General features: G+C 37.3%; 1 protein-coding gene across 10 annotated transcripts in view; it reads left to right on the top strand.

The window, feature by feature from the left end:
* Positions 1-12,543, top strand: part of ATXN2 (ataxin 2) — a 117,407-nt gene that overhangs the window by 71,837 nt on the left and 33,027 nt on the right. For 9 of the 10 annotated variants that reach the window (XM_031030652.2, XM_081802227.1, XM_031030645.2 and 6 more), the window contains exons 10-14: positions 204-413; positions 3,385-3,567; positions 5,455-5,652; positions 6,004-6,111; positions 6,356-6,426. In XM_031030652.2, coding sequence (XP_030886512.2) covers positions 204-413; positions 3,385-3,567; positions 5,455-5,652; positions 6,004-6,111; positions 6,356-6,426 — 770 coding nt within the window. The remainder of the gene's footprint in view (positions 1-203; positions 414-3,384; positions 3,568-5,454; positions 5,653-6,003; positions 6,112-6,355; positions 6,427-12,543) is intronic. The other variant, XM_031030651.2, reaches the window with a different exon arrangement.

Below are 12,543 nucleotides of genomic sequence, written 5' to 3' on the forward strand. Positions count from 1 at the left end.
TTAATTTTAAGGAGGTTAAAGTAAAATGTGAATTTATGTCAGTTAAGTTATGCTAAAACTTATCACAAATCAAATGACTGTCCTCAAAGGGTTAAAATGTACAAGAAATCATTTTTGTCATTTTACTTTTTTTTCTGTTTACTTTTTTCCCTCATTTTTTTCTTTAGTTTTTATACTTTCCTTCATATCATTTGTTCTGTCAGGTGTTCCCTGGCCATCGCCTTGCCCATCTCCTTCCTCTCGCCCACCTTCTCGCTACCAGTCAGGTCCCAACTCTCTTCCACCTCGGGCAGCCACCCCTACACGGCCGCCCTCCAGGCCCCCCTCGCGGCCATCCAGACCCCCGTCTCACCCCTCTGCTCATGGTTCTCCAGCTCCTGTCTCTACTATGCCTAAACGCATGTCTTCAGAAGGTACAATACCACAATTTGTTCATGTTTTTGTTTGTCTTTGTTTAACTCCTATGTGAGTTTATAATTACAAAATAGTTTCCTCTTCATTATTTAATAACCTATAATTTCCGTGTTTTAACTTTAGTTTATTAAAACTATTTCTATTAACCTTTTGTTCATTAGAGAGAAATTTGATAAATGCTGTGTGAAGCTATGAACTATCCTGGATTTTAAGGATGGGGGTTTATCTCTGCCTGGTAATAATGATGCTCCTTTACAGCCCCAAAAGGTGTGCCCCAGGTTTTTGTCCCTCTCAATATACAGTATAAAGAGTGGTTAATGAAGAGCAATGAACTTTCTTCACCCAGTATTGGACTTACTGTAGAACCTGTCATTTTATAGCTCCTTGGCCAAGGTACTAGTGAACCTACCTGTTGGCCAAAGGCAGTAATGGTGATTTAGGGATCCTTTTTGAGAGGGACATTCCATGTACCTGCCTTTGTGTCTCTACCTGCTTTTAGATTATAAAACTGAGATTGGTTTTATGTTTGGGGAATTTAAGAAAATTAGCTTTGTAATATTTTCTAGTGAAAGTCTAATCTGTAAGAAGTCCTTGATCTAAGATAAAAAAAATTTTTTTATAAGATTTTATTTATTTACCCAACAGAGAGAGACACAGTGAGAAAGAGAACACAAGCAGAGGGAGTGGGAGACGGAGAAGCAGGTCCCTAGCCGAGCAGGGAGCCGGATGTGGGGCTCGATCCCAGGACCCTGGGATCATGACCTGAGTTGAAGGCAGATGCTTAACGACTGAGCCACCCAGGAGACCCTAAGATAAAATATTCTTAATAAAAACCATTTGCCCTTGTCAAAAAAAAAAAAAAAAATCCTGTATTTCTCATGCAATGTTTGGTGCTAAGTCCACTGTTGCTATATATCGAATATATGGAGATACTGTAGAAAGGTCACATTTTAATATAAATGCAGTGCATATGTTAAAAACCTGTTTTCTGGATGATAAGTACTTTTGATATTATTTCAGAGTATTTGTGTTAACATTTTAATCTGATTTGTTCATTAAAATCGTGGTTGATAGAACTTTCGCTGAGACTAATAGAGTTTCCTGGCATAAAGTGCTTCCCTGGAGAAAACTATGTTGGCTACTTTTTTTTTTTTTTTTAAGATTTTATTTATTTATTTGACAGAGAGACACAGCCAGAGATGGAACACAAGCAGGGGGGAGTGGGAGAGGGAGAAGCAGGCTTCCCACGGAGCAGGGAGCCGGATGTGGGGCTCGATCCCAGGACCCTGGGATCATGACCTGAGCCGAAGACAGATGCTTAACGACTGAGCCACCCAGGAGCCCCTGCTGGCTACTTTTTAATAAACTGTTGCCATCCAGGCAGGAGGGAGGTCATATGATACTGACTAAAGTGGCTAACCTTGAACAGCATGTTGCACTGATTTTCAAGGTGACTTCCTTGCTAGAAAGTGCTTGTAATGGTGGCCACTAAGTGAAAAGTTAAAATCTGTTGTGGTATTTGTTGTGGTGCATTGTTTGAGTAAAGCAGGACTCATTAGTTATGAACGTCTTCACTATAGTAAGTTGTAGACTGCTTGTGGAGGGACTATTCATGTAGAAGTAGACCTTCTACATATTCAGAGCTGCTACATTATCCAATTTTTCTTTTTAACTAATTTGAATTAAAATGTTTTCCAGTCATGTAGTTTGGTGACACTGAAGCATTTTTCAAGTGTGAACTTCAAACGTAGAACTATTAAATACAGTGGTTTTCTGTGTTTAATATGGGAGAGTACTTTGTATTTTATGTATTAACAAAAGAATGATTTTTTTTTTTTTTTCCCAAGTTAGAGTTTGATTTCACTGAACTATGCCAACCAGCTTTCTTGGTCTTTTTCTCTAAATGGGTATAAGAAATTTATATGATGTGCATATACCTAATTCTTAAATTATTTTTTTATATAAATCACTTCTCCAGTTGAAAACTATAATATATAACATTAATAGTTCTTTTTAATATTCATGATTAAATTTCTACTGACGGTACGAATTTATTTGACATTCTTAAGACTTTGACAGGAAGGTGAGGGTGAGGAACCTTGGCTTTGACATTAAGGATGAGTTTTGCTGAGTATTAGCACTGTCTGGCTTTTCTACTGAGAGCCATTCTGTCCACTGATTTCATCTGATTGTTTTGTTCAAATGCAGAGTAGACTTCTTTAGAAATAGAAGCCACTAATGGGGTGGCAGAATTAATGATCTAGAATTTTTGACAATTCATATATACAAATTTCTTCTTCAGATGCCAGTTTTAGTCTTTCAGGTCATGCCTTTCAGCTCATAGCCTGTTCAGTCTGAGAAACTGCTTACACGTGAAGACTGTTTTAAGGCATGGGTTGTAAAATTTATTGTCATGTTTCAGTAGTATAAAAGTACATAGGGATTAATATTCTTTTTGTTTCAAAATCTTTTTTTCTAATTTTAGAAAGTTTGAGGGAAAAAGCTAAAAGTATGTGGTAAAATAAGACTTAACCTAACTATCATGTAACTGTAACTTCTGTTAATATTTTATTATATTTATTTTTATATGGCCATAAGTAATGGATATAGATTAAACAAATAAAAATCTTTGGAGAGTTACAATATGTTTGATTTCTTAACACCAACTTCATCCCTCCCTTTCTTTAAAAAAAACAGGGAAATAATATAAAATTTATTTATAAAACCTTATGGCATTCCACAAAATAATTCTGAAAGAATATGGCCCCAAATACAGTTTTTTGGTGGTGTTCTTTCTTTTATAACCAAGGAGAAACTAGGGAGAGAGCAAGAGAGAGAGAGAGAGAGTGTGTGTGTGTGTGTGTGTGTGTGTGTGTGTGTGTGTGTGAGAATAGGGTTTATGTATTTAGCAGAAAAGTTGTACTGATGGACGTTGTAGCATTTATGTGATGTTCACTCTTCCTTTCTTAGGGCCTCCAAGGATGTCCCCAAAGGCCCAGCGACACCCTCGAAATCACAGAGTTTCTGCTGGGAGGGGTTCCATTTCCAGTGGCCTAGAATTTGTATCCCATACCCCACCAAGTGAAGCAGCTGCTCCTCCAGCAGCAAGAACTAGTCCTGCGGGGGGCACATGGTCATCAGTGGTCAGCGGGGGTAGGTAATACTTGGCTTGGAGTATGACAACAGTGTTCATTTTGTAACTCTGCTGCATGTAAAAAGGGCTGAGCTTAAGCTCTGTTTGAGGAATAATAAGTGTATATCTTAAAATTAGTGGAGTAACCAGGAATTGGGAAAGCTGTATTTTTATTCTGGCTTCCACCACATATTCACCGTATGTTAGAGCAAACCATGTGATTATTCTGAATTTCAGTTTTCTCAATGGATTAGAGTCATTTTTGCCTGTTCTACTTTATGGACTTGTGATAAGATTCATATCAGGTTCATAAGTTAGGAATATACTTCATAGTTTTATAAATTACCACTCAAATACAAAACAAATACAGTATGTAACATCATTTGGACAGACTGTATTTCCTGTCTTAGCAATTTTGTCTGTGGATTAATTCCACAAACATTTGCTGGGGCTTACAGTGCTGTGTATTTCTGTAGCATCTGTATATGGCACTAATTCCTGATGGTATTTTCTTTATAAGGAATATAAAAAACATACATGACGGGCCCAAGTTTTATCTGTGATTAGCCCAAGGAATGTGCTGATAGTAGCTATAAAAGTATAAAAGATACATAAAAAGACTAACTGTAAGCTTAGTCCAAAACTGCTTTTGCTATTTAATGTTTTGCTTCCATGATAACTGTGGAGAGTTAGAACATGCAGTGATTGTGGTTTTTTATTTATAATCTGTCTTAATCAGCACATAGATTTTTAAGAGGGAAAAGATCTTTAAGCTTAAACAAAAATATACCCAACTCTATTAAATTAGTCAATATACATTGCTTAGCATCATGTATGTATAATTTCATGGTAAATTCCTTTGTATGTTCTGTTTGGTCCTCAAGGAAGACCGAAGGAAATTAGATATTAGAAATTAGATATTTTATTAACGTAATCTAATTAGAAATTAGATATTAGGTATTAGAAAGAAATAATTCACTTAGCAAGAAAATAGAATTTCTAAAAATCTTTATTCAGTTGTACCATTCATCATTTGACATTACTCAGAGAATCTGGAAGTGAATTTTGAGAGTAACAACATAATTATAGAAGTGAAACAATAAAAACTGTTATTAGAAATATACACAGAATGGTGTTATAGTTTCATTTTTTTATACTAATTAGAAAAATGACAGTTGTTGGATAGTTTCCTTCCATGATCCTATGACTTAAAAAAGTAAAGAACCACTAAATTGAAGCAAAGGAACCATTTTCTCTAAACCTTTGAATCTGAGTTCTACAAATAGGTTTATAATGGAATAAGAAACCTATTAGTTGTTTACTTGAGGACAGGTGGAACAGGAACCCTGGTGGATTATCTTCTGCTTTTGGCTAAATTGGTTCCCCGATTTTCTTAGTTATTGTAAAGTGCCTCTTGAGGTGGCTAGAAAGAACATACAGGATTGGCTGCAAGCTGCCAAAAGGTGTTTGAGTTTATTATTTGAAGGAGGAACAGATAAGCCTATTTCTTTGGGATCTACCACCCCACTGTTAAAGAAACATCTCACTTCTTAGTGGGGAATGTTGCTGTCTTCATCTTAAAAAGTGGGGTTTATCCTGTCTTAAAATCCAGTTTCTAATTTCATTTAAAGGTACTGCCCTTTAGAATTAATCTAATCTATTTAGTTACAAGGAAAAACTACAGTTGTACTTAGGTATTAGTAATTGTTGTCATTCTTCAGGTATTTGTGTTTTCAATTACCACCACTATTCCCTGAGACTTTTGAAAAGAAAACAGGGTGATGGGATAAAGAGTAATTGGGATGGTGGTTGACTAGGACTATTTTACCTAAATTTTCTAAGAAGCCTCTTTGAGGAAGTGACATTTGAGCTGAGAATGTAATGGATAACTTTTCTCTTTCTTGTAGTTCCAAGATTATCCCCTAAAACTCACAGACCCAGATCTCCCAGACAGAACAGTATTGGAAATACTCCTGGTGGACCAGTTCTTGCTTCTCCTCAGGCTGGTATTATTCCAGCTGAAGCTGTTGCTATGCCTGTTCCAGCCGCATCTCCTACGCCTGCCAGTCCTGCATCCAACAGAGCTGTTACCCCATCTATTGAGGGTATGTACGAGAGGGCTTCCAGCTCCACGTCATTTGTGAAGTTGAGTGACAAATGCTATGTTTATTCATAGTTATGTATTTGAGTATATATTTAATATTGTATGTAAATGAAGTTGTTTAACACTACTAATTTCATATATGTTATCCTTGAATGTTTGCTGTTACAAGGGTTAACATTCCTAGGTAGTAAATATCAATATAAATAAAGTTGTTGGTGTTTCATTTATCTGCAAAGGAGAAAGCTTCTGGTTAAATGGAAATTTTTTTTCCAAAAACTATAGGAAATAAAAATTGTTGACTACTTTCCCATTTTACTTTATTATTATTTTTTTTAATATGTATTTTTTTTAGCTAAGGATTCCAGGCTTCAAGATCAGAGGCAGAACTCTCCTGCAGGGAATAAAGAAAATATGAAGCCCAATGAGACATCACCTAGCTTCTCAAAGACTGAAAATAAAGGTTAGAGCGTTAAATAGTCTTTCAGTATAATTGTGGAAATAGGAAGGAGATGTCTAAACTCATGCCCAGTACAGATTGTTTTTGGTCAGTGCTTTTTCTTAGGATTGTGCATTTTTAAATGCATAATTTGACAGATGTCAAAATCTGTAATTAATATATTGAATAAAAGCTTATTTTCATTTTAAGTTAATTTTAAGTTAAAGATTTACAATAAGTTGATATTTAACAGTTTGTAATTTTACAGGTATATCACCAATTGTTTCTGAACATAGAAAGCAAATTGATGACTTAAAGAAGTTTAAGAATGATTTTAGGGTAAGTGTTGTTATTGATTGAATTAGAATTTTAAAAATGAATATTAAACATGATTAAGAATTTTTATATCCTTCATTTACAAAAATGCATTATATGCATACCCAGAAGCATTGAACCATGTCTGTAGAAAGCTAAACATTTTTAAAGTTGTCTTTGTGCTTTTAAATTATTTATTTATTTTATTTACTTATTTTTAGAGAGTGAGCTTGGGGGAGGGTGGAGGGAATAAAGGGAGAAGGAGAGAGAGAATCTCGAGCCTACTCTGGGCTGAGCGCAGAGCCTGACACAGGGCTCGATCTCATGACCCTGAGCTCATGACCTGAGCTGAATCAAAGAGTCAGTCGCTTTGCCAACTGAGCCACCCAGGTGCCTCTTCCTGTGCTTTTAAGTAGGTAACTAAAATCAGGAGCTTTGAGAACTATACAGATAACAAATGAAAGAGAATATAATTTTGACATTCGAAGCCAGTCATAAGTTATTATTTGATTACTTTATTCAGTGAAGAGTAGAGCAAAGCCGGGGCATTAATTATCTGATGGGGCTAGTGGAAGATGTAATGGACCCTGGTGTTCTGAGATAGTTGCAGATTTACACTTTGTACACAAATGTATTGTGGTAGAAATTGGTCTTTAATACCATTTCTCTGCCTTAAGACTTGCTGAACATACTCTGATCTCTTTTGGATGAACATTGCATTCTTTCACACAGTGTTTACTATAATACATTTTGTATATCAAGTAATTTTGGGACCACTCAAGAAGTCATCCTGAAACTTAGTTTCTTAGAGAAAAAGATCGGATTATCAGCCTTTGGAAAAAACAACTGACTTAAGAGATGAATCAGTCAAAGGCAAAAGGCAGCCTTTTCCTAGTCTGTGTTAGCTTCCTAAAAATTAATAATTTTTTGCTATAACTTCATATTTATTAGCACCATTCAAAATATTACATATCATATTTTATCAGAGTTGTATGTATTCAGCTTTAATGCTGTTAGTGGTTGTGAATTTAAATTTATATATTTTTTTTTTTTTTAATTTTTTATTTATTTATTTTAGAGAGAGAGTGAGAGCACAAGAAGGGGGAGCGGGAGAGGGAGAAGCAGACTCCCTGCTGAGCAGGGAGCCCGATGCGGGACTCGATCCCGGGACTCCAGGATCATGACCTGAGCCTAAAGCAGTCGCTTAACCAACTGAGCCACCCAGGCGCCCTAAATTTATATTTTTTAAGCCATAGCTAATCCATGGACATGATATGGAGAATTATTTTTATTTTTTTATTTTTTTAAAGATTTTATTTATTTGACAGAGAGACACACAGCGAGAGAGGGAACACAAGCAGGGGGAGTGGGAGAGGGAGAAGCAGGCTTCCTGCTGAACAGGGAGCCCAATGCGGGGCTCGATCCCAAGACCCTGGGATCATGAACTGGCCTGAAGGTAGACGCTTAACGACTGAGCCACCCAGACACCCTGATACGGAGAATTAACGACTGAATGCCCAGATATCAAGCTTAACATGTCATTCACTCCAACACAGTTGAAGCCCTCCTGTGTACTTGGTCTCCTTAGCTGCATCCTCCTGCCAGAGGGAAGGGTTTCTTTCCTGTGCAGTTCTTTACATTGCATCTGAATAGATTCCTAAGGAATAAGTGATACTGTTTTACATAATCTTCCATTTGATGTAAATGAACTTATGCTATAGGTATTGCCTATTTCCTTTTATTCTCTCAGCATTACTTTTTACAGTGAAGCATTCAGTCCTTACTTACATACATTGAATTTATTATGAAGGAAAGAAAAATTTTTATTTAGAAGTATATGAGTAGTATCTTTCTTGTAACAGTCTTATTGACATATAATTTACATGTCATACATTTTAGCCATACAAAGTGTACAATTCAGTGGCTTTTAGTATATTCACAGAATTGTACAGTCATTACCACAGTCAATTTTAGAACATTTTCTTCACCCCGAAAAGAAACCCCATACCCCTTAGCAGTCAGTCCGCTTTTGCTTTCAAACACCTCCCTCTCACCCCTTTCCGTAGGTCTTAAACCGTCTGCTTTATTTTTTTATTTTTTAAAGATGTTATTTATTTATTTGCGAGAGAATGAGATAGAGAGCATGACAGGCGGGAGGGTCAGAGGGAGAAGCCGACTCCCTGCTGAGCAGGGAGCCCAATGCGGGACTTGATCCTGGGACTCCAGGATCATGACCTGAGCCGAAGGCAGTCGCTTAACCAACTGAGCCACCCAGCTGCCCCTGCTTTCTTTATCTATATACAGTTGCCTATTCTGGACATTTCATATGAATGGAATCCTCATATGAGGCCTTTTGTGTCTGGCTTCTTTCACTTAGCATAATGTTTTCAGAGTTCATCCATGTTGGAACATCTATCATTGCTTTTTTTTTTTTTTAAAGATTATTTGAGAGAGCGCATGAGAGTGTGTGTGCGAGCAGAGGGAGAGGGAGAGAGAATCTCAAGCAGACTCCCTGCTGAGCATGGAGCCCACTGTGGGGCTTGATCCCACAACCCTGAGATCAGGACCTGAGCTGAAACCAAGAGTTGGTCACCTAACCCAACTGCACCACCCAGGTGCCCCAGTACTTCATTGCTTTTTAATAATACTCCATTGTATGAATAGACTACATTTTATTTATCCATCAGTTGATGTCTCTTTGAGTTACTCACACTTTTTGACTATTATGAATAATGCTGCTATGAATATTAGTGTAGTTTTTGTTGTGGACATATATATTCATTTCTCTTGGGTGTATATATGTAAGAGTAGAATTTCTGGGTCCTGTGGTAACCCTGTCTTTAACCTTTTGAGGAAAATTTCCAGACTGTTTGCCAAAGCAACTTCAGTATTGTATATTTCCCCCACCAGCATTTAAGGATTTCTGTTTATCCACATCCTTGACAACACTTGTTATTGTCTTTTTTATTATAGGCATCCTTGTGGTATCTCATTGTGGTTTTGATTTGCATTTCTCTGTTGGCTAACGATGTTGGGCATCTTTTTATGTGTTCATTGGCCATTTGTAAATCTTTTTTAGAGAAATGTCTATTCAGATCCTTTGCCTATTTTAACTTTTTTTTTTTTTTTTTTTTTTGAGAGAGAGAGAATGAGAGACAGAGAGCATGAAAGGGAGGAGGGTCAGAGGGAGAAGCAGACTCCCTGCCAAGCAGGGAGCTCGATGCGGGACTTGATCCAGGGACTCCAGGATCATGACCTGAGCCGAAGGCAGTCACTTAACCAACTGAGCCACCCAGGCGCCCTCCTTTGCCCATTTTAAAATCTGAGTTGTCTTACTGACTTCTTTATGTATTCTGTGTACAAGTCTCACATGTGATACATGGTTTGCAGTTTTTTTCTACCATTCTACCGGTTGTCTTTTCACTTTTCTGGATGTTGACCCTTAAAGGACAAAAATTTTTGATTTTATTAAAGTCCACTTTATCTCTTTTTTGTTGCTTGTGCTTTTGGTGTCATATCTCAGAAACCATTGCTTAATCCATAGTCATAAAGATTTACTCTTACTTTCCTCTAAGAGTTTCATTTAGGGCTATGATCCATTTTGAGTAATTGTTTTATATAGTGTGAGGGTAACCTTCCAGATTTATTCTTTTGCTTGTTGCTCTTACTTGTCCCAGCACCTTCTCTTTAAAAGATACTGAATTGGGGGTGCCTGGGTGGCCCAGTTGGTTGGTTGTCAGGTTCTTGGTTTCAGTTCGGGTTGTGATCTCGGCATCGTAAGATTGAGCCCCGTGACAGGCTCTGCACTCAGCGTGGAGTCTACTTGGGATTCTATCTCTGTCCTTCCCCCAGCTTGTGCTTGCTGTCTGTCTCTCTCTAAAATAAGTAAATAAAATCTAAAAAAAAAAAGGAAAGAAAAGATACTGAATTGAATAATCTTTGCTCTCTTGTGGAAATTCCATTACTGGACTCTGAATTCTCCTCCATACATCTGTATGTCTCTTCTTATGTCAGCAACACACTATCTCAATTAGAATTAGTGTTTTTGTTTTGTTTTTTAAGGTGGGGAGGTAAGGGGCAGAGGGAGGGGAGAGAGAGAGTCTTAAGCAGGTTCCACGCACAGCGTGGATTCCAACACAGGGCTCAGTCTCACAACCCTGAAATCATGACCTGAGCTGAAATCAAAAGTCGGGCGCTTAACCGACTGAACCACCCAGGTGCCAATAGAGTTAGCGTATTTTTAAAAAGCTCATAACTTCATTTAGTAGAAAACATTTTGGTTCTCATATTATCATTTCACAACTTTGTGTAAATCTTCTTTAACACTTGACTCTTAAAGTCCAAGTGGTTGTAGGATTAGAACTCTACCTCTTCAGGAATTCTAATCTTATTACTATTGGGAGCCTGAATAATTGAATGTATTATTAAGTCTCCTACAAGTAACTTTCTGTCCATAAATGAGTACTGGAAAGCAAGGAAATGGTATTAAAAAATGTTTGAGGGTGAGCTTTATATTTCTCTGAAGGTAAAATAATGTTAGTGGTTTACACATACTGAATATTTCCTATGTCCCCTATACTGTCCTAAGTGCTTATGTGATAAATCTTTTTATTGTCTTAACATCCCTTTGAAGCAGGCTCTATTATTATTTCCAGTGTGTATATTAGGAAACTGAGGTAAAGACAAATAATTTGCCAAGAATCACATGGTTAGGAAAAGGCCTGGCCATCTGTGTGTTAGGTTTTTAGTACTGCTTTGGATAGTACCTAATGCACTGCCACTGTTCAGTGAATGAATCCTCAGAGCCATCCTCATGATATGCATATGGGCTTAAACTATGGTGATTCACAGAGATCTCTGGTCTTTCATTGAGACAGAGATAGGAGTCCTCTGTGGTTATATTTTTTCTTTTCATTTTCCTTGACAGCCATCTGCAGGATCTAATATAGCTATGTGCACGTTGCTGATAGCTTTATTTGTATAAGAATTGCTAGTAATCTGATCTGTTACAGATTAACAGTATGGGGTTTGGAGGTAAGTAGACTGTCTGGTTTGAATCTTCCCTTTACAAATACCATATGTATAACATTGAAGCATGTTACATACTTCTCCCAAGCTGAAATGGGATTATTGTAGAACCAGTTTCAGTGTTCTTATGAAAATTAAGTGAGATACTACTATAAAGTGTTTATTATAGTACATGACACATATAGTGTGTATTCAATAACTATTAATTCTTATTACCAAAAAATAACGTATCCCAGTGTTTTACTGACAATCAATATTTTCTTGTTCTCTAAGTCACATAAGAATTTCACTTTTCCCATTAAATGTCCATACTACCCAAAGCAACCTAGAGATTCAGTGCAGTCCCTATCAAAATTGCAATGGCATTTTTCACAGAAATAGAACCAACAATCCTAAAAATTTTGTGTTACTACAGTAGCCTTCAAATAGCCAAAGCTATCTTGAGAAAGAAATGGAAAGCTGGAGGCATCATGCTCCCTGATTTCAAACTATATATAAAGCTGCAGTAATAAATAAAAGTATGTTCTTGGCATAAAAACAGACACATAGGTCAGTTATACAAAATAGCCCAGAAATAAACCCATGCACATATAGTCAATTAATTTATGACAAAGGAGCCAAGAATGTAGAATGGACAAGGGAGGGGTGCCTGGGTGGCTCAGTCGATTAAGCATCCGACTCTTGATTTCATCTCAGGTCATGATCCTTGGGGTCCTGGGATCAAGCCCCACATTGGGCTCCACACTCAGCAGGGAGTCTGCTTCTCCCTCTGCTCCTCTCCCCACTTGTGCACTCTCTCTCTCAAATAAAATCTTAAAAAAAAAAGAAGAAGAATGGGGGAAGGGACAGTCTCATCATTAAATGGTGTTGGGAAAACTGGAAACCACATTTAAAAGAATAAAACTGGGGCATCTAGGTGGCTCAGTTCGTTAAGCATCTGACTCTTGATTCCAGCTCAGGTCATGATCTCAAGGTCAGGAGATAGAGCACTGCATCAGCTCCACACTCAGTGCAGAGTCTGGGATTCTCTCTCTCCATCTCCCTCTGCCCCTTCCCCCACTCACGTGTGCCCTCTCTCTCCTCCTCTCTCTAAAATAAATAAATAAACAAGAG

This window comes from Leptonychotes weddellii, chromosome 13 (genome assembly GCF_054177405.1).
Source record: "Leptonychotes weddellii isolate Sample4059 chromosome 13, ASM5417740v2, whole genome shotgun sequence".
NCBI lineage: Eukaryota > Metazoa > Chordata > Mammalia > Carnivora > Phocidae > Leptonychotes > Leptonychotes weddellii.